The 25,678-nt window shown below is 55.6% G+C and overlaps 1 protein-coding gene across 1 annotated transcript; it reads left to right on the top strand.

The window, feature by feature from the left end:
* The first annotated feature begins 11,537 nt into the window (after positions 1-11,537).
* On the top strand, positions 11,538-25,344 carry Mylk2 (myosin light chain kinase 2). The gene is made up of 13 exons (XM_047542341.1): positions 11,538-11,686; positions 11,790-11,893; positions 12,384-12,804; positions 13,810-14,108; positions 15,584-15,689; positions 16,305-16,398; positions 18,501-18,610; positions 18,707-18,848; positions 22,082-22,152; positions 22,243-22,371; positions 22,930-23,082; positions 23,198-23,330; positions 24,454-25,344. Exons 2-13 carry the CDS (start codon positions 11,842-11,844, stop codon positions 24,532-24,534), a joined length of 1,791 nt encoding a protein of 596 aa, XP_047398297.1. The 5' UTR covers positions 11,538-11,686; positions 11,790-11,841; the 3' UTR covers positions 24,535-25,344.
* The last annotated feature ends 334 nt before the right edge of the window (positions 25,345-25,678 follow it).

Below are 25,678 nucleotides of genomic sequence, written 5' to 3'. Positions count from 1 at the left end.
GATAAAAAGCCAAAGCTTTTTCTCCCAATTGCTCAGTTGCCCTCCCCAGAGATAGTTGCTGCCAGCCTCTCGTGTTCCCTTGCAGTTTCTACAAATGCATATTCCTATCTTCCCCACTTTCATTATTATGTGCAAATTGTATCTTACTCTGTTCTCTACGTGTGTATCTGAATGATGTAGTTCAGGCACTACCTCAAGCATATACCAGCCGCCTTCCTCACTAAAGTGTGAAGTCCCTTCCGTGACTCGAGTGACATGGAGGCAGACCTCTTCATGATGTCCTGGGCTAGTGACTTGCAGCCCTAAGGACTGAGGGCAGGTCCACCACCCCTCCTGGCTTAGTTGAACCATGGGCATTTGCTGATTGGTTTTAGTATCTGTTTGAACCTGGAGTCCTGTTAGATAAATCTCGATGTTGCTTTCTTGTCGGTTCCCTTGAAGAAAGCCATTTCAGTATCTTGTCTGCTGGGGAACTTCCTCAGTGCTGAGAGTGGCAGTTAAAAAAGCTGTTAGCCAAGTGGCCAGGCTCTGATTTCTGCACAGGCAGGCTGAGTTTCAGCTTGGTGGTGTGGATCCAGGTAGGAGTTGGTCAGCATTCTGAATCTTGAGCTGCCATCCGCCTTGCAGCCTGCTGGGATGCTCAGTTTAGACAACATATAAAGTTTCCTGGAGACGGGACAAACCCAGGCCTATGGAAAGAGCAGGAAGGTTAAAGTGTGTGGTACTTTTCAGCAGTGACGAAGGCGTAACCAGGGAGCTGGCATGTTTGCTTTGATGCCAAGAATTCCAGGACAATTTGTTATCCAGTTAAAGCCAGTGTAGTTGCTACAAAAAAGAAGCCTAGGGGCAAGCACATTTTCCTCCATTTCCTGGGCCTTCCTGCATACCTACTCTGTTTCCTAGCACTGTGGAGGAGGCTGTTGACGTTGGGAATGTCTGCTTGTTTTTGCCATTCTCTTGTAAGAGAATAAAAGGCTGGGCTCAGGCCAAACCATGGCTCTTGTGTTGAGGGCATCAGTTTCCTGAAAGGGGTTCATAAGTGCTGACATTTCTCACAGAAGGGTCAGAGTAATGGGCTCAAGGAAATACTAGAAAGAATGATTTCACAGACAGCCTGTTCTGAAGGTATTAGCTGCCCTCCCTTAAAAAACAAATAAACAAACAATAAAAAAACAACAAAAAAAACTTTTTTAATTGGACAAAGGAAATAAAATCTGGCCTGTCTGATCTGCAGAGGCCTATGTGGTTATGGGATTGTCGCCCCACAACATTACAGGCAGGTGTGCGAATGTGTAAGAATCTTGGCCAGGTGCTGTTGCCCAGCTTGTTTTTGTGCTGATTTTCATCTCTGGCCTTTTTTTAGGCTCAATCAGTGGGAGAAATAGATTTCAGTGGGTCAAAATACTTACTAGTGGTCGTTAACTTCTGATGTGAAAGCAATTTGGGGCTGCATTGTTTAAACTTGCCTGGTACCCGGGTGAGATGAGGAGTCTTAAAGCCTCTCATTGCTGTTCTGTCACAGGCATGCAAGCATTACACAAATGATCTGGTGGCTTATGTAAAACTGTTGTCTGTTTCTATGCATTGTTGGCTTTTCTGTATAAATATATATATTTGTGAATACTGCTTTCTTTCACTCAGCATAACACATTTTCCCTGTATTGTTGCATGCTTTGTAAATGCTAATTTTAATAGCATACTGTTGTTGAGTTTACTTCTTCCCGTGAAGATGCTTGCTTTGCAAAGGGTACTTCTGGGTCCTACTTATAGGGCAGAGTTGTCTATTTGCATCCCCTAATGTGTGAGTTCTGTAAACTCTAAATGGCTGTGTTCTAACCATTATCAGTTCAGCTTTAGAATTAAAATATATGCTCCAAAGGAAATACAAACCCCTTCCAAAGCAGAGTCAATGACATTATTCTGGCATATGCTCTTGCAATATGGAGAACTTCTGACTGATGTGATGTCAGCATTACTGGCACTTGTGCCCAGTGAAAAAATACATTGGCACCTAGCAAAGTCTTTCTGGAGGTAATCGTAGTTCTGCTATTTTAAAGTCTTCCAAGTTTACATTTTCAAATAGACTCACCCAGTGGATTTGTTATCTTTGAACCTTCAAGTCCAATTTTTGGGGGATGCTGGGAACTGAATCCAGGGCTTCATCCTTGCTAGGAAAGCACTCTACCACTGAGTCACATCCCCCGGCCCTTCAGGTCCTTTTGGAAGGAGAAAGCCTGTTGTCTCTCGTACTCTAGCTGGGGACGTATGTGTCTTTTGGAAAGAGCTAGGGTGGGGTGGGGGAGGGCGATGGCAGGCCTATAATGTATACTGACAGCCATTATGTATACTGAGGCAGGAGGATCACAAGTTTGAGGCCAGCCTGAGTCACTTAGCAAGACCCTATCTCAAAATAAAAAGGGCTGGGAATGTAGCTCGGTGATAGAGCAACCCTGGGTTTAATCCACAGTACTGCAAAACAAAGTAAGGGTGGGGATTCACGATCTTGTCACTGACAAGCTGGGCGAACTTTAACAAGTTATTCCCCTTTTCTGGCCCTCAGTTTCCACATCTGCCAAGCAAGATTGAAACAGAACAATTAATAAAGCTCTTTTCATCTTCCATATTTTTTAGGCAATCTGTTTAAACCCCACCAGTCCTGCTTTGATATTTCTTCAATAGCCAGCTCCTCGATCACTGCAAGAGGGCACCTCTAGCAAGTTCTCCTGCCCCTGCTTTCCCATGTGAACTTCAACCAAATATGTTGGAAACCAGTTGCTATCTTGTTGAGGACTTTCCAAGGGTTGTTCTGGAAGCGGAAATCTAGCCCAGATCACTCCAGGGGACTAATCCCTGAATAATGTCCTCTGACACACACACATATTTTCTGATGTTTCTCTTGACCTTGGAACTGGTTAAAGACTGCACAGAATGTTCAATGAATTCTTACAGACTAGCACAAAGAAACATCCCTCCCCATCCAAGATGCAGTTTTTTCCAGGATGTGATTTGTGGGGTTTTCAGGAAGTGGTCTTTCTATTGTTGGAAGCAGTAAAACTGATACCTTTCCTTGCTCCTCCTCTATTCCTCTCCGCTGCAGTTCAGTTTTTACAGTGTTCATGCTCATGTAGATCTGGATTGCTTTTGAATAATTGGCACAGTTCAGGAAGAACACAGAATGATTTAGTGGAATAAACTGTAGATTGGGAACTGGGAGAGCTGCTTCTGGCTTTATGGCCTTGGGCATGACATTAGAATTCTCTAGGCCTAAATCTTCTCATATTAGAAATTAGAATGATGTTTTTCTTTCTTTTTTGGGGGGGTATTGGTGATTGACCCCGGGGTGCTTTACCCTTAAACTATACCCCTGACCTTTTTTTTTATTTTTAATTTTGAGGTGGTCTTGCTAAGTTTCCCAGGCTGGTTGTGAACTTGTGACCCTCCTGTCTCAGCCTCCCGAATTGCTGGGGTTACAGGCATACCCCACTGTATCAGGCTAGACTGATGTTTCTAGAAAGGACCTTCCAGCTTGGTGGAGTTTTCCCCAGCTATAAAATGACCCTAACTGACTGTGGGTGGTGATGGTAACTGTTACTCTACTCTGTTGGCTGGTGTGACAGTGTGACCATGCTTGAGTCACATATTCAGTATTAATTGTCAGTGGGTATGTGTCACCAAGGGTTGCCAGAAGCCCCTGCTGTTTACCCACAGCTAACAACCTGACAGGACGGGGTCAGCAGCTGCTAGTTCATGGCCAGCTGAAAGGAGCAGGGAGACTTTGCAGGGGAGTTTGAGCGAGCAAGAAAAACAGGGATGGATTTGAGTTGAACTTGTAGAAACCTCATTACTGCTGGTTGTTGGTTGGTGTCTGCACTGTAGCCTCCCTGAGCTTAGGACAAACTCCCTCCTGGGACTTTCCTAATTTGCACACTGGCCTTTTTCTCAGGTTTGCCCAGCAGCGATAGAACAGGAGTGCAGGAAGCAGCATAGTGCATGGTTGAGCGTAGCCTGGCGGGAATCGGCAGGGGCTCTCTTAGTCCCCTCACTAAGTGGCGTAACTTTTTGCATATCTCTTGCTTTGAAATGTTAGCTGTACTGGTGACCGAGTCTGCGTGTCTGTTGTCCTCACACACATACTAAGGCACTGCTGTTGTCTACTGCCCAGAGGCCTCAGAAATGGGAAGCTCAGCCTCTTGGGCTATGGGACTTTTCTGTAGGACAGTGGTCCTCAGTGGTCTGTGGCCCAATAGCATGAGCAGCACCCAGAACTAGAAATGCAAGTTTTCTGTCCCTAATCTGGACCTAGCGAGCCAGACGCTTTGGGTGTGGGGCTCGGCAATGTGTTTTAATTCTCCCTCCAGGGACGGCAGTTCTTGGCCAAGTGGGGGACCATTATGCCAGGAGAGGGATCTGCAGATCCCGACTCAGGTTCCCATGGGCTGAGGAGCCAGCAGCCACTTTATCCCGTGGCCCTCAGTGTCTAGACCAGTCAGGAGCCTCCGGAGGGTGGGAGCACTTTCCTTCCCACATGGTTCCCGGAGGCACCTTCGTGCAGTCTGTTCCTGTTGGGGCTTCACTGAGTAGGTATCTTCTCAGCCAAGACTGCCCAGGGTGAAGGTGGAAGGAAGAACGTTTTTCCACATAACCTTCCAACAAGTCATATGAGGAAACTGAGGCTCAGAGTTACCCAAAGTCCTGCTGCTAGAAGTGACAGGGTCAGAATTTGGACCCAGGTCTGTCTGCACCAAGAGCCCTCTTCCCACCCAGTTTGCATCCCTTGAGCTCACGTCCCCTTGAGGGGGCGGGCACCCTCCAGAGCACCGGGAGGACAGGGCCTGCCTCTCTCTTCGTGAGCTGGAGCCTTCTCTGAACTCTTGACCTTGCTGGGGGAGCCTCCAGCTAAGCCTCCCGAGGCTGCATGGTAGGTCCTTTCCTCACTTTCACCTGCCATCAACACAGCAGGCGACTCCTCAGACTGTGCCGGATGCTTAGGTTCTTGTCAGGGATATGGCAGCTGCCAGTCAATTAAGCCACGAGCCTGAATGGTAGCTGAGGTAGTCAGGGTGCCAAGCAGACTGCAGTCAGGAAGAGCTCCCGGCCCCCTCCCTGTCCTTCATCTGGATGCCCCTCACCATCCCAGGCAGGGCCCTCTCCTTCCTTCCCGCAACCACTCAGCTTGCCATGCAGCCCCTCTGTCTTGTGGTAACCCAGTGTAGCAAACAGACCTAGAGTTTTATAAATAGCTGAATGGCAGGTGGGAAGCTGTCCTGTGCAACAAGACAACATGCATTCCCTGCTTCCTGAGCCATTTCCTGGGATCCTGGGATGGAAGTGACTTCCAGTGCAGATGTAGTCAAATTATTCTTAATTTCTGAGTCGGTGCTGCTCACTTGGTCTCGCTTCCACTCTTGGGCATGTCTGCCTCACTCGGCTGCCCCTGCCTTCATTCAGCAGAGTGTCCAAGTCTGCTCCTGGGACGTTTCCTGTTCTTGGAACAGCTGCACCAGCCTGGGGTACCCTCCTGCTACTTGATCCTATAGGGAGGTGTCCAGTGGCTGTGGGTAATTTTCAGATGACCTTGTTCCTCTGACGTCATTAGGGAGCTATTTTTAGCTTTGCTGTTTATGCCACAGAAGTTGGGCTGGGGTGGGGGAGAAGGAGCAGTGAAGGAGGGGCCCGTCTTGGCTTCCCCTTGTCCCAGTCTCTACCAAAGTAAGAACATTTATTCTTCAACATTTACAGAGCACCTACTGAATGTCAGGTCCTGGAACAGTCAGTTGATGACGTGGTCTAAATATTCTTTACTCTTGGATTTATTTTTCTGTGGGCAGTGCTTTGTGTATGAGAGTGGAAATTAGGCATGAGGCTCTGGTGCCAGACAGGGTTGAAATTTTGGCCCCACCATTTACTTCCGAAACCACGGGTGAGTTTTTCCTCTGTGCCTCAGTTTCCTCTTGGAGGTGGTTCTGATGACTACCTTGTAAGACTGAAGTTCATACCTGTGACTGGCACACTAAGTGCACAGTAATGTCAGCAGCTCCTACAACCAACCGTGGTAACACCATATAGTTGCTTGAGGTGCAGAACTGAATGACACCGGCCTGTCTGCTCAGAGTTGACATCTGGGCTCGCGGAGTGTCAGCTCTCGGGAGGGTGCACACAGTCGACACCAGTCAGAAGGAACACCTGCCGTGGGCATCGCTTTATCCTGACTCATGGGGATACTCAAGGGAAACCCAAAACACGGTTTCCCTCTTGGGAAAGCCACAGCAGTGGCTCTCAGCCCTGATGACATATCAGAACCTTCCGGGGAGATTTTTAAAAATCTGCATGCTCTGATTTCAGGAGCTGCAGACGCTCTCAGGTGTTCCAGTATGCACCTGGGCTGAGCAGGGCAGCCCTGACCCTAGGCTGTGGGTCCTCAAAGCCCTCACAAGCTGCACTGCGTGACTTATCTGGAGACAGCCTCCAAGTTGACCCTCTTCAAAAGTTCTCACGAGGTTTCCAGCCACTGGCCTGGCAGTTCTCAAATTTGGGCCCTTATGGAAACACCTGCTGGTCATAAAGACAGTACTGGGCCCCATTCCAAGCAGCCTTCATTTAAAGAAGCTCTGTGGGGGCTCAGGCACTTGGCCCTAAGGGGCAGAATCGTGAGTTCTCCGAGGGCCTGGGCCTCACCTTCAGCTGGGACGTCATTTCAGACCCTCGGTTTCAAAGACCGCTTCTGAAATCCCCTGGCATTTCATATCTTATTTTCACTCTTCCCATTTTCTGCCTTTTGTTGATGTGTCCCTGTTGATGTTTTGATTTATTTATTGATCTGATCATAGTTATAAAGGGTCATTTTTTAAAAGTTGGAAAATCCAGGCAAAGAATAGGAATTATCTCCATTCCCACACCTGTTAAAATGTACCTCCCTCCCTCCAGACATCTCTAAGTTTTTTTTTTTTTTTTTTTTTTGCGATGCTGGGGATTGAACCCAGGGCTTTGTGCTTGCGAGGCCAGCACCCTACCAACTGAGCTATCTCCCCAGCCCTACAATCTTTTCTTCACCTTAAACACAGGAGATGGAGATCCTATAGCCCTCTCCCAACTTCGTCTCTGTGTCTCCAAAGTGGCTGGCTTAGTCCTGGCCACAGAGTACTCAGTAAATAAAATCCTGCAATTTTGGAACAGGACAGTGTGTCCACTGGGCTTCCAGAGAATTCCGTGTCCAATTTGCCACAGAGAATGCCCACGGGTCTCTGCCCACCAGCCTTGGCAGCAAGGATGGGTCTGCTCTAAGGGACAGCAGCCTCACCCAGGGCTTTCCCAGAGACCGGAGAGGTACTGCCAGGGCTCTGCACCCAGGGGCCCGCGGTGGGAGAGGGCAGGAGAAAACAGCCTGCCAGTGACATCCCAAGTGGCTCTCCAGTCAGGCCGGGGTGGAAGTTGCCGGGGAGCTGGCTGCTCTCTGTGGAGTCAGAAAGGTCATTGCTCAACTCCTTGGATTTTCCATCACAGTGGAGCAGGGAAAGGGTCAGGCGGGGAATGTCTCCTCTGAGCAGGTCCTTTTAAAGCCTCTTGGCTGAACCAATTTCCCCCTAGGAGCCAAGGAAGTGGTGCCCGGGTGGAGTTAACTCCTCCACTGCCGATGGGTTTTCAGAGGCGGATGGGCCTGGGAGCCCAGGCTCCTGGAAGGCAGAGCTACCCAGGGCAAGAGGCCTAAGGAGCCGCGAACTCTGGCTGGAGAAACCTTCCCTCTGGCCTTGTTAAACCTAACAGGCATAATTGCATCCTGCTGACCTTAATTCCCCTGGCGGGTTTAATTGGCCCTGGCATTGCCCCACTTCCTGTCCTGCCCCTGTAGAGGCAGAGAGTGTCGGCACAGCTGGTGTAGGGCGGGGAAGCCCCTGCTTAAGGGTGGGTAGGGGCTCTGGCAGCCCCTAGCTGGGTGGAGGAGGTTTCCCGGTGCCCCACCCCTGTGCCTCCAAGGGAGTGCTGAGAAGCAGCTTGGGGACTCCCAGGGAGCAGCTGGCTGGAGCAGGCAATCCCGGGGATCAGGAGCCAGGCTGGCCTCCCATCCCAGCAGAAGGCACTGGGGCGGAGCAGGCAGGCACAGCTGAGCCCTCTACCTGAGGCGTCTGCGGCATTTTCGAGCCCCCGTACCTGTGGCACTGTGCCAAGCACTCTACACGCGTGCTGGCTAAACACTCCCAGCCGCCGGTGAGCGGGAGGCAAGTGGGGCAGAGCAGTTAGGAGCCAAGTCTTGGGTTATTTAGATGGGTTCCAATCCTGACTCTATGGCTGTGCCCTGTGACTCTCTTTTCCTGCTGCATCTATGAAATGGGAATGAAATGGCTCATGTTTTATACAATACATACTGTGCTCCCCTGCGCTGCTCCGAATGCTTTATAGCCTTCTCCTGGGGCAGATGCTCATCTAGAGACCAAGACACCATCAAAAGCCCTTGTCCAAGATCACAGTTATGGGTCACAGAGCTTCACTGACAGCACTACTCACCTCTACTCATCAGGCGTTTTGTAAAACTAAAAGGACACTTGTGAAGTCACTTATTACCCCAATACCTGGCTCATTTTAGTAAAAATTCAATTAAGCGTTCATTGTTTTTATTTGGGAATCACAATGGAACAAAAATCACTTAAAAAAATTTTCAAAGTCCCTTGCTGGGCGTGGTGGCACATGCCTATAATCCCAGAGGCTGAGGCAGGAGGATCACAAGTTCAAAGCCAGCCTCAGCAAAAGCGAGGCACTAAGCAACTCAGTGAGACCCTGTCTCTAAAAAAAATACAAAATAGGGCTGGAGATGTGGCTCAGTGGTCAAGTGCCCCTGAGTTCAATCCCCAGTAACCACCCCCCGCCCCAAAAAAAGTTCCTTAATGTTATCCTAGCCTGGAATTTTGGTCTTGGTGAGAGGTGACTCTGGATTTGAATCTGAGTAGTTTGAAGTCATCCACTAAGCTCTGTGACTCCAGACAAATTATTTACCCTCTCTGAGCATCCATTAATCTCAGCATCTTTGAAATGATCCTAGCTGCCTGTGGTGGCCCATTCCTGCAACCCCAGCTCCTCAGGACGTTGAGGCAGGAGGATCTCAAGTTTGAGGCCAACCTGGGTGAGTTAGTGGGATCCCACCTCAAAATCAAAATTTAAAAGGGCTAGGCACAGTGGTGTACACCTATAACCCCAGCAGCTCGGAAGACTGAGGTAGGAGGATTGAGAGTTCAAAGACAACCGCAGCAACATAGCAAGATCCTGTCTCAAAATAAAAAATAAAAAGGGCTGGGGATGTCACTCAGTGGTTGAGCATCCCTGGGTTCAATTCCTGGCACCAAAAAAAAAAAAGAAAAAAAAAATTGAAAGGACCAGGAATGTAGCTCAGTAGTAGAGCACCCCTGGGTTCAATCCCCAGTACTGCTAAGTAAATAAATAATGGTCTGTTCCCTAGAGTCCTCTGGGAAGATCTGGCAGTCAGGCAGTCCTGGCCCTTAGTGGGCCCTCGTTTAGTACACGGCTGGTATTGATAACCACTATAATTATAAGGGGATGTCAGTCACGGCCAGCCAGTAATCCCAGTAATCCCACCCCAGGCCAGATCCTCGCTGGTCACTCAGTTATTTAACAGTTATCAAACACTGATTGGCAGGCACACTCTGTGCTGGGGACACACGTGAGCATCCCACAGCTCTGCCCAGATTGTCAACCCACGCTGGATCAGCCTGGGGCACTGACGGGGGTTGGTGGAGGGACTTATCCAACATTTTGAACTAAGCTAGAACTTCTGTGGGAACAACCCCATAGAGGGCTCAGAGGTCCCCATTCTAGACATGGACAGGAAACCCATCTTCAGAATGCTATCAGTTCCTCACGGGTGACCAGCAGAGAGAAGGGCAGAGGCACATTCTGGGAAAGTTTAGGGAGGATTGAGGACTTGGGCTTTGAAATAGCACATTCCTGTCTCAACTCCCTGTGTGCGTGTGTGTGTTCACTGCTGGGCATCGGACCCAGGACCTTGCACATGTGCTAGGCAAGTGCTATTCCACTGAGCCACATCCCCTGCCGTCCCTTCAGGTGAGTCAGTCCCTCATTCCTTTCACCCTCCTTGTTCTCATTCACAAAATGGTATGAATGCTGCCCGGTTATTATGGGGACGATGCGTGACGACAAGACCTTCCTCGGTTTCCCCATCTGTGATAGCACCTGCCTCACTGGGTGGCTAGGAAGGTGGCATGAGCTCACCTACACGAGAGCACCGAGAATGAGGCCTGGCTTGTGGCAGGCGCCCCGTGGGCATTGGTGGCTTGGACTCCTGGAAGAGGCAGGCTGTCAACTGAACAGAGGAGCAGAGGCCAGGCCCAGGAAGAAGGGTTAGACGGAGTCAGCGCTGTGGAGGCAGCTCCAGCTCTGGTTTTTGCTAGCTTATGTCAAGAGCCTTTGACAAGCTGGGCTTGTAATCCTAGAGGCTCAGGAGGCTGAGGCAGGAGGATCGCGAGTTCAAAGCCAACCTCAGCCACTTAGCGAGGCCCTGTCTCTAAATAAAAAATAGAAGGACTGGGGATGTGGCTCGGTGGTAAACCCCCTGCTCCAGGTTCAATCCCAAGTACCAAAAAATAAATAAAGGACACTTGGGTATCGTCGCCTGCCGGTTTGCACACAGGTAGCATGCTCTTTCTGCCTTCTGCACCTTGCTTTTGTTTCCACACGGGTTCATGCCTGGCGCCTACCATCCTTTGCACGGGCACGGCTGTCCTCACTGCGCAGCGCGGGGCCGCCTCCCGCGCTCTCCCTCCCTTCTCAGGGCCGTGGCGGTTTCCCTTGTTTGATGGAGAGCTGAGGCCTGGGTGTGGTTGGAGTGACTGGACCCAGGTGCTCACTCCCTGGCTTTTCCCAGGGTGGACAGCCCCTGGGCGAGGGAAGGCTCTCCAGGGCGTGGCTCTCCCATCTCAGCGCCAGCACTGTAGTGAAGGACCCTTGAACAGCCTCGCCAGCTTCCTCCTTCCAGGTGGGCCATCAGAGAGAACTGGATCTGCAGGGGAGAGGGGCCCAGGGCCCTGACCATTCCCCACGGCCACTCAGGCAGCCTTCACCGTCCCTTCTATCCAAAGGAAAAGCTTTCTGGTTCGCGGACGGGTTGAGCAAGTACCCCTGAGACCATTCTTACCCAAAGATGGTCCGAGTAGGTCCACACGCCAGAGGCACAGAGCTGGGCACTGGGGCAGGGTGACTGTCCCTGGACCTGCTGGATTCTGGGGAACTAGGAGTTGTAGCAGGCAGGTGGGCAGAGTCAGCCTTGCCCGTCAGCCCCGCCTGAGAGCCCCTCTCCTTCCAGGGCCCCCCTCTGGTCCTGTCCAAGTCAGGGGTGCTGGGCAAGGCCTGGGGGAAGGGCTGCTCCCCCAGGGCCCCAGCTGCCCCCCCCTTCTCTTCCTGCTTATTCCAACAGCATTCTCCCCCAGTCAGGCCGTGGGAAGAATGCCGTGTCCTCTGAACGGGGGCCAAGAGTGACAGGTGGTGGCAGCCCGAGCTACATGGCCCCTGGTGTAAGAGATCCTCTTCTCCGTCCCCGCCTCCCCTGCCCATGCCCCCGCCTCCGCCTCTGCCCAACGGGCCCAATCCCTTACAACCGCCCCAGAACTACTCCCGAGCAGCCGCTGCCAGACAGGCAGCCACCAGGTTGCCCTCTCTGCCCCAGGTACGTCTCTACCCTCAAGTCAGCTGGCCTTGGCCTCCTCTGGCCACAGCCAGACCACAGGAGGCATTCAATAGCCCGACATACCTCACTCTTCTGTTTGCAGCTAGAAAGACTTGAGTTAGATAAGCAGAAGCACACGCCTCCCTACCTACCTCATGGCGACAGAAAACGGAGCAGTGGAGCTGGGAATCCAGAGCCCAACAACAGGTGCCAAGCTGGGGCAGGAGATGGAGGGAGGAGCTTGGGAAGGGGTTTTGAATCCAGGGCTGGGCAGGTTCCTCAGAGGGAGTTCTGTGCCTGAGGTGTCTTTGCATGGTGCCTGGGGGACTCAGACATCAGAATGATCTCTGGGTAGGGTTGGGCTGGGTCCAGAGTCTGCAGGAAGCCCTTCCTGAGAGACCAGGAGGTGTGAAGCCACCATGGATGGCTGTTGGGGACCCACCTCAACACGCTAGGCAAGGAGCGGAGGGAGGGATAGCAAGGCCCACCCAAAGGGACAGAAGCCTCCCACAGAGGCCTCCAAGGTCCTGGCACCCAGTTTTGGGGCCCACCAAGTGGCCCCCAGGCTCAGTGGGGCACGAATTTGCAAGCTGCTTCCTGGGTGGAGACGGGGGCCCAGACCTGGTCTCTGCCCAGCCTTGACTAGGGAGGGAGGGCACGGAGGGCCGGTCCTGATGGTGTCTAACCTCCTTTGCAGATAAGGCACCTACAGGTGCTGCAGGTGAAGGATCTCCAGCTGCAGAGAAAGACCCTGGCCCCCCAGACCCAAAGAAAGATCCTGCTCCATCCACCCCGAAGGAAGATACCAAAGCTCCTGCCCCAGAGAAAGCGGGGGGTGTCCCTGCGCAACCCTCACCTAGCAGCCAGGGCCCCCAGGGAGAGGGCGATGGGGGCGGGGGGCCCGCGGAGGGCAGTGCTGGGCAGCCGGCAGCCCTGCCCCAGCAGACTGCGACGGCCGAGGCCGGTGTCAAGGAGCCCAGTGCTGAGCAGGGACCCTCAGGCAGCCAGGGCCCCGGAGAGCCCAAGACGGGCAAGAAGGCAGCGGAGGGCCAGGCCGCAGCCAGGAAGGGCTCCCCTGCCTTTCTGCACAGCCCCAGCTGTCCTGCAATCCTCCCCAGGTGAATCCCCCTGCGTGGGAGCGGGGAGGGGGCTGTGGCTCTGAACCCCGGGGTCACGCTCGGGTCCCTGACTGGGCGTGGATAGCATCATCTTCGGTGCCGAAGGGAGTTCTGACGTCCAGCTCCCTCTGTCCTGGGCACTGGCTTGAACATCTCGTCCCTGCACAAACCAGGCCTGGAATGCCAGATAGGAAATATCCCCAAGGACCACCGAGGCCGAATGGTTCTTCCCTTTTCTAGGCGTCTGGGGTCCAGAGTCCCCCCTTATTCCATGGGCTAGGTCTGGCCACGGCAGGGCTGAGACCTCAGGGGAAAGGAGAGTTCTTAACATACTTTTATTGGTATTCTATGAAAAGATGACTCATGGATAGTAAATGCTAATACTTCAATAACCGTAATATAGCACAGGTCCCATGTTGTGTCACCTGAATGCAAATGAAGTCATTAATGTAGGTTGTCATCCACAATGATCACACCCTATCAATTTGATAAGCATGTAATAATGTCAATTTCATGGTCACAGTGTTTAAGAATCACGAGTGACTTAGCTGGGCGAGGTGGCACACGTCTGTGATCCCAGCTACCTCAGGAGCTGGCAAGTTCAAGGCCAGCTTGGACAATTTGAGACCCTGTTTCAAAAGAAAAAAAGAAAAGGAACCGAGGGTGTAGCTCAGTGGTAGAAGGTTTGGCTAGCACCCCGAGACTCTGGGTTCCATCCCAGGACCACACACACAGACACACAAAAGCTACCTAACTCCTTGGCTGCAGCTACACGACACGGACAACCTTATTAATAGTTAATAATGACCTGTTAGCGTGTTGATAGTCGAGGTAATGGCCATTCCTTGATTTTGCACAAAGTGAATTTGGATGTGTTGGGGGCGGGCCTGGAGGGGCAGGGTCGAGCTAGCCCCGCATTGCAGGTAAGGTTCTGGAATCACGCAGTCCCGCTGAGGTCAAAGGGCGGTGGCTGCGGCAAGCTTCAACTCTGTTCTCACTTTCTAGCTCCGAGAAGCTGCTGGTGGAGAAGCCCCCAAGTGAGGCGTTAGAGCTCATCTTTGAAGGGGTGCCGGTGACCCCGGGCCCCGCAGACCCTGGGCCAGCCAAGGCAGAAGGAGGGAAGAACATCCTGGCAGGGAGCCAGAAGGAAGCGGGAGACAAAGCCCCCGGCCAGGCTGGCCAGGCTAAGGTGCAGGGGGACACCGCCAGGGGGATTGAGTTCCAGGCTGTTCCTGCAGAGAGAGCGGAGGTGGGGCAGGCCCTCTGTCTCACAGCCAGGGAAGAGGACTGCTTCCAGATTTTGGGTAGGCCAGGGGCCGGCGGACTGGGGTTGCCCTGGAGGTGGGGAGGGAGGGGACCCATCAGTTCCAAGAGTTCCCCGATCAGGGGGCTGAACTGCCCTGAGCCATACCTCACCCAGGCCCACCAGCCTGAATGCCACCAAGCCTGGGGTGCGGGGGGAAGGAAGTATTTCCTCTTGATAGAAATGGAAGAGAGGAAATGAAGAGCCTAAAAGCATACGGTGAAGACAGCCTGGCTCCAGAGCCCAATTTAGATTTTATTCTACTTTAGCTAAAATGAAGTAGAAGAAAAACAAAAAAGGCAGGTCGTTAGAGCAAGACCTTGCTGTACCGTGGAACTGAGGGTCAATCTGTAAAAGGGCTCAAACGCCCAGCTTTGGTAAACTAGGGGTTTGGAGGAAGGGGCCATGGAAACTATAGAAGGTTCTGAGCTGAGGAGCACCCGTGTCCCTGTGTGGGACCAGGGACCAAGGAAGTGGTGCATGAGAGGGTGCAGGTCTGTGGAGTGGCCTCCACAGGTGATTAGACAGGAAGCAGGGTGGTTTTCAGTGGGCAGCAGAGAGCCCTGAACGTGAGTGAACTTGGGGAGCAGGTGAAGAGGGAAAGGGCCCGGGCGGGGCGCTTCAGGGCTGGGGGTGGGTGAGATGGGGTCAGGAGAGCCCAGTGTCCGGACACCGCCTCCCCGCCCCGACCGAGGTGCCCTGGGAGACCCGCCAGCCTGCCTGGTGAGCGGCACCGTGCCACCCAGACTGGGTGGGAGGGCTGGCGGCTGGGCGGCAGCCAGCGGCCCTGCCTCCTGCCCCCAGCGGCCGCCGAGACCTCCGCCCCGCCCCGCCCCGCCCCGAGATCACATCCTCGGCGCGACGGGACCTGAACCATCTCCAAGGGCCGTCTGATTTATCACCAGCCGGCTTCCCTGCACCTCCTGCTATTTATAAAGAGGTTTCCATTCCGGATGACTCAGCCGCTGGCCGGCAGGGCGCGCCGCTCCCCGTGCTGACGCTAGGTGGCGGCATCTCCCCACCCAACTGCTCGCCACAGGTCGGGGCCGCGGGCGGCGAGATCCGCGGGCTGGTGGGCAGGTCCCACCACCAACCCGTCTTTCAGACACACCAGCCCCACTCTCTGGGATTCCACCTCGCGGCTGCTGTATTGGTCGTTTTAATGGAAACAAAGATACTTCGGGAAGGAGTCCTCATGCCTTACAAAGTAGGAGGGTCCCAGAAGTCCAGTCAGCTCTCACATGGCCCTGCTGGGGACACTGGAATCTTCCGATGAGGCAGAGGCCTTCCAAGATCGTCTTACATGTCATGGAATTGGAAATTGGAAACTGGGCCCCTAGCCCCTCTCCTGGTGTCCCCAGTGATCATTTGGTGAATGTACTTTCCCTGGAGGGGACCCAGGCCAGGCAGGAGTGGGCGGCCGCCAAGTGAATCCTCAGCGACCCTGACACTGACCGCTCTGCTGTGCCTCCCCAGATGATTGCCCACCACCCCCAGCCCCCTTCCCACACCGTATTGTGGAGCTGAGGACCGGAAATGTCAACAGCGAATTCAGCTTGAACTCCAAGGAGGCGCTGGGAGGGTGAGCGCGGAGACCCCAAACTGGGACCCAGAGGTGGGGGTCACCCAGCCCTTGGCCCAGACACAGCTCACTAGGGCCCAGTTCACACGGACATGGTCACTTTTATGTGGCCACACAGTCACAGGCTGTCACGGCTGTCACGTGCTGACATGCATGTCGCTGTCCCTTGCAGGGACACACCATTGGTCATTCTGTATTCCCATACACAGGATGTTCCTGTCTGTTTCCAGGACCACAGTGACCCTTCAGGGCACTCCTGCTTGGTAACAAATCCTGGCTCTGTCTGGTACCCCTAAAGAGCCAGCTCCCTCCCTGTGACCTGAAGGCACCTCCCCGGGCCCAGGGCTTGCCCACCCTAAACCTGGAAGGGTGGCATCCCAGCGCCATCCCCCCCCCGGGAGCTGCCCTTCCTGAGCACGGCCTGATTCCAACAGCCTGCCGTCAGCCGGTGTCCTGGCAGACGGCCCCCAGCTTCAGGAGAGCGGCAGGGCTGGCTTGGGCCATTGCTCCTACCTCCCAAAGGAGGATCCAGAGTTGCCATGGGGTCTGGGGCCAAGACAGGAGCAGAGCACAGGCCCCTGCTGGTCCCTCACTCCCAGCTTCCTGTCTTTTCAGAGGCAAGTTTGGAGCAGTCTGTACCTGCACAGAGAAAGCCACGGGCCTCAAACTGGCCGCCAAAGTCATCAAGAAGCAGACGCCCAAAGACAAGGTGGGGGGGCAGGGGGCGGGGGTTGGGGGAGCCGGCTCTGCGGGTGGGGGAGTTCTTGGAGTGGGCACCCCTCACCTCCCTCTGCTTGCACTGCTGTGCGGTGGCCTGGTGGGGAAACTCGTTGCACAGATGGACAGACAGCTCCGCTGGTGCCCCTCACCCCAAAGCAGACTTTTCAGTTAGTGAACTTCTCTGGGGCTCCCCGCTTCCAGGCTTGGGCTATTCATGCCTCTTGGGTTCAGTTCTACCATGCTGGTGAGTGTGGGCTCTGGGCCAGGCCCTGGGCTGGGACTAGAGTCCCAAAGTGCATGGCTGTGGTCCCTGTCCCCAGGGAGCCGCTGCCCGGGTGGAAGGGCCCAGTGTAGAGCTTTGTCTCCAGTCCCCAGCCTGAGCCCACCTCAGAGCCCATGAGTAAAGTCCAGGAAGAGTAGCGGGGCACACGTGGTGAAGCAGGGCTGGTGTGAGAAGCTGTCACACCACAGCTCGGGAGAGCCAGGGGCTACGGAGAGGGCTCAGGGAGGTCCCTGCCTCAGCCGGGGGCTCAGGGAAGTTTTCTGGACCGGCTTCTCCTGAGTGAAAGCTTTGCAGAATGAGATGTTCTGGAGGAAAGGGCGGGGAAGAGAGCTGCAGGCACAAGGGATTGTGGGGTGTAGCTCAGTGGTAGAGCGCCTGTCTGACGTGCGCAAAGCCCTGGGTTCCATCCCCAGCACGGGGCGGGGAAGGGGACCATGAGAGGAAAGCAAGCCCAAGTACTAGAAATCGCGGGGGTGCTAAGAAGTGAGGTTGTGGGTGTTTGTAGCCGAGGCCGCCGTGTGTGTGTGTGTGTGTGTGTGTGTGTGTGTGTGTGCAAAGGCCCGTAGCCCAGCAAGAGCGCACGGAGCCGCTCTCGGGCGCAGCAACCCTTCCTGGCTCTAAGCGCAGTGGGAAGAAGCGCATTTTTGTGTGTGGCTGTGTCCTTGGTCTCTTCACTTGCTGGGGCCCATATCCCTGTTCCTGACTGCTGTTCCCAGGCCTCTGTCACAGGACCTGGCTCAGCACAGAGGCTTCCTGCCCGTGTGCAGGGTAAATTCCTTAGAGACCGCTAAGGCTGGTGGATTTCTGAACACTTTCTCTCTGCGGGTCACTGTGCCCCAGGCTGGGGGAAGTCCGTGCACCACTGCGGTTCCTGTCCTTGTGGGGCCGATGTTATAGCACGGGGACAAACGAAAGCCTGGTGTCAGGGACTGAGAAGTGCTAGGTGAGGACTGCAGTAGGTAGAGGGGAGCAGCTTCATGTGGTTAGTGTCAACTGGCCCTGGGGGGAGCAAGTGCAGGCATTTGTAGCCCCCCCTTTTTTTTTATGGTACCAGGGATTGAACCCAGGGGGACTCAACCTCTGAGCCACATCCCCAGCCCTTTTGTATATTTTATTTAGAGACAGGGTCTTGCTGATTGCTGAGGCTGGCCTTGAATTCATGATCCTCCTGCCTTAGCCTCCCGAGCCGCTGGGATTACAGGAGTGTGCCCCTGCACTCGGCTGATTTGTAGCATTTGACAATTCCTGGGGTTTGACCCACCCAGAGCTGATATTAACCTACCAATGTAGCAACAGGCTTGCAGACTTTCTGAAAGTGATAAATAATGGTGGCTTAGACCAAGAAGGTAGTGTGGGGCGGTGAGAAACGACTGGGTTCATCTTCTTGTTTGAAAATGGACTGTGCCGGAGGACTAGCCAGCGGGTCCCCTGTGGGACGTGAGGCAGCGAGGTAAAGGGGAGCCTGAGATGGCGCCTAACTTTTTGCCCTTCTGCTTGTGGGTGGGCAAGCCAGGGCACGTGGACTGTGGAGATGATGGATTTGAGGTACTTCTTAGTCATCCAAGGGAATGGCAGGTAGGCGCTGATGTCTTGGAGTCTGAGACTGTTCAGAGGCAGAGATGGGTATGTGGGAACTGATCCCCTGGATGCAACGGACAGTTGTGACATTAACGTGGGCATCCAAGGACAGCGCACGGGAAGGGGAGGGGGGGCAAGGAGACCAGCAGGGGGGAGGCCGGGCGGTGGTCCAGCCACAGGGGAGGGCTGGGGACTGGAGGCAGGGGAGTGACGTGCTGGGTGGTCCCCAGGAAATGGTGATGCTGGAGATCGAGGTCATGAACCAGCTCAACCACCGCAATCTGATCCAGCTCTACGCAGCCATCGAGACCTCGCACGAAATCGTCCTGTTCATGGAGTAGTGAGTGCCAGCGGGGGCGGGGGCGGCGGGCGCGGCGGGCGGGCGTGGCTGGCGGGGGCGGCAGCCCCGCGAGCCTGTCCTGCGGTCTGTGCGCAGCATCGAGGGCGGCGAGCTCTTCGAGAGGATCGTGGATGAGGACTACCACCTGACGGAGGTGGACACCATGGTGTTCGTCAGGCAGATCTGTGACGGCATCCTCTTCATGCACAAGATGAGGGTCCTGCACCTGGACCTCAAGGTACGGGGCAGGGCTCTCGAAAGGGGCGGGGAGCATCCCACTAACCCTCCCACGTCCCTATTGTCACCGGTCATCTTCCACCCCTCCATCCATCCTTCAGTAATAGATTCAAGGACTACTGAGTTCTTACTAAGGGCCAGAGCTGGGGGTATTCCCATTCCAGTTATCAAGGAGCTTCTGGTCTAGTACTAATTATTTGCTCCAGGATTTCTATTTTATTATTTTTATTTTTTAGTACCAGGGATTGAACCCAGGGGCATTTAACCACTGAGTCACATCCCCAGCCCTTTTTATATTTTATTTAGAGACAGGGTCTCACGGAATTGCTTAGGGCCTCACTAAATTGCTGAGGCTGGCTTTGAACTATCCATCCTCCTGCCTCAGCCTCCCAAGCTGCTGGGATTCCAGGTGTGCGCCACCACGCCTGGCTGCTAAAGGATCTTCTACAAGCTTGGCGTCTCACACATCCAGGTGGCTCATATGAGTCACTGAAGCACCTGCCTCAGTGTTGGCCTGTGATAGATACTATGAGCTCTTGTTTGTTTATTCAAAAGCAACAAATATGTGTCGAGGCAGCATCCTGGTGGCGGAGAGCCAAGGCCGAACCAAATAAATGCCACCCCTGCCCTCTTGGACTTCTCGATGAGCAAATTGTCCGTGCAGCGATGCAGGAGCGGTGGATGCCGCCATCAGCGTTTAATGGAGACTATTTATATCCCTTTCTGACCTGGCTCTGCACCAGGCACCTAGGAGAGACCTGAGTTTCACGTAGCGCATCAGCAGCTGTCGGCTCTGGCGCTGCCTAGAGGTTAGTGACACCTGCCCAGGTGTGGAGTAGGGAGGGGCAGCACGAGGGCCAGCTACCCGCCGTCCTTACGGCAGGTGCCAACGTGTGCAGGAGTGGTGAGGCTAGTGGAGCAGATGAGATATTAATGCTGAGCTGCGTAAGTGCCGCCAGCCGGGTGGATTTCCTTCATCGCTTGATAAACACGTGCCGAGCTCCTGCTCTGGGAAGGGACTGTCCTATAGCATAAGACTACCCCAACACAGGGCTTCCCCTAGGGACCGAGGAGGACACCATACCTGCCCCTGGAAGCCTACAGATTAGTGGTGGAAACAGACATGCATAACATTGTGACTAAACAAATAACTAGCATTATAAACCATTCAAAGTGTACAGAGGGTTGGGGGTGGAGCTCAGGGGTGGAGCATGTGCCTGAAATGTGCGAGGCCCTGGGTTCCACCTCCAGCACTGCAAAAAAAAAAAAAAAAAAAAGGAAGAATACACTTAGAAATGGTTAATATGCCGGGTGGGGTGGCCCACGCCTGTCATCCCAGCGGCTCGGGAGGCTGAGGCAGGAGGATCGTAAGTTCAAAGCCAGCCTCAGCAAAAGCGAGGCTCTAAGAAACCCAGTAACACCCTGTCTCTCTAAATAAAATATGAAATAGGGCTGGGGAGGTGGCTCAATGGTCACGTGCTTCTGGGTTCAATTCCTGGTACTGAAAAAAAGGCAATGGTTAATATAGTGTATACATATATATGTCCATAAAAACATTATTAAATTGTTATGGAAAAGTGCACCAGAATAGTGAGGAGACCACGATGCTCTGCCTCGTGCCTGTGGAGGTGGAGCTTTGAAGGCTGGAGCGGTAGGAGGAGGCTGCTCTGCCACCATCCGCTGAGCGGTCGTTTGACCCTTCCAACCGCCCTGTGGGCCGGTGCCCCATCGCCATCCTGCTGACGATGAGGGAGGAGGAGGGGAAAGAGACAGGCTCCAGGGGGCCAGGGCGGGCGTGGGGTGTTCAGGAGCTGTGGGAGAGACTGGGGGGCTGGGCCAGGCCGGTTTGCTGATGGTTTGAGTGGGGACAGGGTTAGGAAAGAGTCGAGGTGACCCCAGGGTTCCTGGGGCAGCTGATGCCTGCACAGGGACACTGGAGCCTGCCACTCCCTGCCGAAAGCCAGTTTCTCTGGGGAGCAGAGCAGGGTCCCCCATCCTGGGCACCGCCCCAGGAGGAGGTGGCCCTGCAGTGTGGTCTTCCAGGACGACGAAAGATCTTATCAGGAAAGGGTTTTGCCCAGCTCCAGAGCCGGGTGCACCCCAGCCCCAAGGCTGCTCTCCAGGACTCTCGGCGCAGGGCTTCTGGGGACCTGTCGGGTGTGGCCTGAGCACCTCCGGAAGGAGGTCTGCGCCTGCGGCTTCCCTCCAACCCTGGAATGCGCGTAGCCGGGGGCCTTTCCGGTGGGACACCCGCTGAACCCTGGAAGGCATGTGTGTCTGGCTGAGAGAATCCACGGATTCTGCAGAGGCCTCAGGAAGCATTTGGTTAGAGACCTCGAATTAGCCGCCACAGAGACCAAGTGACGGATCCTGCGCAGCAGGCGGGTCGGTGTCGAGACCCCAGGAAGCTCAAGGACTTCGGTCCTGTCTCCCTCTCCCGCATGAGGCCCAGGTGGCCCGGCCTCCGTCCTCAGGAGGGGCTGGGTTTTGTGTCAGCTCTGCCACAAACCAGGGTGGACCTCCGTGTTTCTGCCCGGCAGCTGGGCTCAGGCCCGTGTCCCAGGAAGAGGAAACAGGCCCGAGGGGCTTCCTCCACTCGCTCACCGCGCAGGACAAGCAGGTCCTTCGGGGCCTGTCTGAGCACCGACTGGGTTCTTTGGTTGGGCACGGAGGGTGGGGACCAAAGACGCCGGGAGGAGCCGGTCCCTGCCCTGGACCCAACCCGGGAGCATTGCAGGCACCCCGCCCTAGCCTGTAGCGTGTGACGTGGGGCCTTGTTGGTGGCACGGCCCTTCTGTGTCTGAGCCTCAGTTTTCTCAGCCATAAAGTGGGGGTGAACGGTAACTGTGTCTTGGGGTACCAGCTCTGGGAGCCCTGGGACTCCGATGCTCCCCATCCTGGCCGTGGCCCTGCCCGGCCCTCCCTCTCTCCTCTGAAGCCTTCAGTTTCCTCCTCCTCAGAATTGCTAGGACCTTGTTCCTTCATGGCCGTGGAGGGAGGAGAGCCCCCCCTGGACCCGCCAAGTGCTCTCCAGCTCTGAGGCCTCACACGGGTCCCTCTCGGGGTCTCAGCATCCTTCACTGGGCAGGGGCGGGCAGGATGGAGGGTCTCTGATGGTCGCTCACACTGGCAACTTGGGCCTTTGCCTCAGGGAACTTGGGTCTTGGGTGGACTGAAGGGGGCAGGACAGAAAGCAGGGTCAGAGGCCGATCCAGGTCACCCCTGTCTCCTCAGCCAGAGAACATCCTGTGCGTCAACACCACCGGCCACCTGGTGAAGATCATCGACTTTGGCCTGGCACGGAGGTAGCCCCTGGGTGCGGGGGTGGCAGGGCCCAGGGAAGGGAAGGGGGCCCGGGAGCAGGCCAGGGCTTTGAATTCTTGTCTCACCCCCAGGTACAACCCCAACGAGAAGCTGAAGGTGAATTTTGGGACCCCGGAGTTCCTGTCCCCTGAGGTGGTGAACTATGACCAAATCTCCGATAAGACAGACATGTGGAGTCTGGGGGTCATCACCTACATGCTGTGAGCCCCAGGGCGGGCGGGGCTGTGGGGCTGGTTGGGGTACCTGGGTGGGCAGCAGAGGCCAAGGTGGGCCTTGGGGTCCTGGTGAGGTGGTCCCGCCCACCCCCATCCCTCAGGCAGGGGTTTGTTGGGGGTCGGGAGTGCTAGGGAGAACCAGGAAAGGGCCTTTGTACCCATGTCATAGATGGGAAAGCCCGGGCCCCCAGAGGCCTACCATCTCAGCCCAGGGTTCTGGACGGCAGGTTTCAGACGCCCCGGGCGGGGCAGAGGGGCAGTGGATATATTTTTTGTCCTTACCACGGGCCTTGCACTCGTCCTTCCTCATCTTCCCTGGGGAGCTGGGATGATTATGCCCATTTTTCAGATGAGAAGAGTGAGGCTCAGAGAGGGGAAGTGACTTGCCCAAAGTCACCCAGCCAGATTCAAACCCAGGTCTGTCCCACTCGGGAAGCCGGGGGTCTTTCCAGCACATGGTGTGCCTCCGAGGCTCTGCCCACCCGCCGCCTGCACGGCAGGGCCAGCCTCACCTCCCGGTCCCCCGCCACCCCTGTCCTCCAGGCTGAGCGGCCTCTCCCCGTTCCTCGGAGACGATGACACAGAGACCCTAAATAATGTCCTGTCTGCCAACTGGTACTTTGATGAGGAGACCTTCGAGGCGGTATCGGACGAGGCCAAAGACTTCGTCTCCAATCTCATCGTCAAGGATCAGGGGTGAGTCTCGCCGGGCCGCGCCCGTGTGCGCCCGCTCAGGCGGGGAGGGCGGGACGGACGAGGCTGCTGGCGCTTGGCAGGCGCCCCCTCACCTTGCGGACGCCCCTCCCCGCAGGGCCCGGATGAGCGCTGCCCAGTGCCTCGCCCACCCCTGGCTCAACAACCTGGCGGAGAAAGCCAAGCGCTGTAACCGCCGCCTCAAGTCCCAGATCTTGCTTAAGAAATACCTCATGAAGAGGCGCTGGAAGGTAGGAGGCCGGCGGAGGAGGGAGGCGGCGGGCGGGAGGGGTCCCCGGCCAGATCCCAGGCCCCTCCGGCCCTGCCTTGGCGGATTCTGTGGACCAGGCCTGGCCTGTCTGGAAAACAGGGCTGGCTGCTCTCTCTGTCTGTCCTGGGCTGGCTCCTGCCCCGGAGCGGAGCCTCCACCCGGCCCTCCATCCCCGGGAGGGGCGCATCCGGGGCCGCGCTCAGGAAGGTGCCTCTGACCCCAGGCAGGCTGCTTCCTTCATCTTCCAAATATTCATCAAGCTGCAGCCACTTCTAGGCATCGGGATGCAGCAGTGAATGGAAGAGATGGTCCCAGTCATTGTGGACTTATCTTGAGTGGGAAATAGAGTTGTTGGGATGGATTAAGGCTGGGCTCCAGGAAAAACTGAGGGCAATCAGCAGCGCCAGGAGGCAGGTAGCCCTGTTTTGTTTTGGTACTGGGGACTGAACCCAGGGGCACTTAACCACTGAGCCACATCCCCAGCCCTTTTTTATGTTTTATTCAGAGACAGGGTCTCACCGAGTTACTTAGGGCCTCGCTAAGTTACTGAGGCTGGCTTTGAACTTGTGATCTTCCTGCCTCCGGAGCCGCTGGGATTACAGTTGTGCGCCCCCGCACCCAGCAGGAGGTTGCACTTTTAAATAAGGAGTCAGGGAGGGCTCACTGAGAAGAAGCATGTGAAGAGAGACCTCTAGAGGTGTGGAATGAGCCGTGCCAGTGCTGGGAGGGAACAGCCAGGGCAAAGGCCCTGTGGCAGAGCCAGCTGGTGACTTCAAGGAACAGGTAGGAGGCCAGGATGCCTGAAAGTAGTGAGTGAGAGGGTAGGAACGAGGTCAGAGAGAAACAAGGGAGCAGGAGATAGAGGGACTTGTCGACCGCCACAGGGCGTTTTTTACTGAGAGCCACTGGAGTGGTCTCAGTTCTGGCCTGGCCGACTTAATCTGGTGTGTGAATGGAGAAAGAAATCCTGGGCGATGCAGTGTCCTGTGGCTGGTTTGGGCAGTCCCCACGGAGCCTCTGGCCCTCCTGGAATGAAGGGGACCTTGAAAGGATGCTCGGTGTCCTCACAGGGTCTCCCTGCCCCCTCTCTCCTTCTCCCCTAGAAAAACTTCATTGCTGTCAGCGCCGCCAACCGCTTCAAGAAGATCAGCAGCTCGGGGGCACTGATGGCTCTGGGGGTCTGAGCCCCGGGAGCAGCAGAGGCCTGGACGCAGCCGCAGAGTGGCCAGGGCTGAGGCCACACAGCCCAGAAGGCCAGAGAAGGCAGGCCAGACCCTTGGGGCAGGCTGGCCAGGACGAGGCTGCACCAGGCTGGGAGGTGCGGGGCTCCCCACGCCCCCACACAGTGACGCTCCCGACCTGAGCCGCCGGGGAGTGTGGCCCGGGTCCCTCCTGCTGACGCCTCCCCAGACAGGCTCTGGCCCATTGCCACACCCCAGACCCACCAAGGGCCCCTGAAGCCGCTCCTTGTTCCCTCCCTAGCTCCCTCCTTTGAACTGCTGCCCTGGAGCCCCTGTGCTGCCCCACCTGGGGCATCTCCGGCCTGGGCTTGCTCCTAGCTGGGGTGGGATGGCTGGGGCTCCAGCCGCTGTGGACAAGGCTCCTGGAGGGGGCGGGAAGGCAGGCCCAGCTGCCGGGAGACAGCAGGCTTTGTGAGAGAGGACCTCCATGCCCGCTCCACCCACGCCCAGCAGATAAGGCCCCACCATCTGGCCCCCCAGCCCCCACCCACCTTCTTTGTGACCACCAACACACAGGAACTGTGCGAGAAGGGGACGCCCCGCCCAGGCCTGGGGGGCGGGGAGAGGCCTGGGGACACGGAGACCACCCCCAGGCTTGCTGAGGGCCAAGCCTGCCCCTCCCGGCCTCTCTGGGCCAGCCCAGGGGCACCACGGCCTCACCAGGGACACCACGGCAGGTCCAGGAGGAGTGCGAAGGCCCCAGCCTGCTCTCAGCTTGTGCCTTGTAAATAAATGTACAGGTCGGATGTGGCCTCCTTCCCTCTGCGCGGTGTCTGCGGGCGCTCTCCAACATCTGTCTGTCCACGCACAGAGCGCTGGTCGCCCCCGGGCGCAGGAACCAGACCGCCCTGTGCGCTATGGGGCAAGAGGTGTTCCTGCTTTGTGCCCCGGTTTCCCCACCTGTGGAGGGGAGGACCCAGCAGAGGGAGGTCACACCATCGACTGGCTGGTGACGCTTGCCAGAATTGGGTTAAGTGCTTGCATGTCTCTTTACTCCTCGGAGTGAGATTATAAAGTAGATCTTATTTCTGTTTCACAAAGGGAAACTGAGGCAGAGACGCTGAGGCAGGGGTGGGATCTACCACAG

The sequence above is a fragment of the Sciurus carolinensis genome, chromosome 2 (assembly GCF_902686445.1).
Source record: "Sciurus carolinensis chromosome 2, mSciCar1.2, whole genome shotgun sequence".
In the NCBI taxonomy this organism is placed as follows: Eukaryota; Metazoa; Chordata; class Mammalia; order Rodentia; family Sciuridae; genus Sciurus; species Sciurus carolinensis.
The sequence above is the reverse complement of the archived record's forward strand: the minus strand, read 5'-3'. Positions and strand labels throughout refer to the sequence as shown.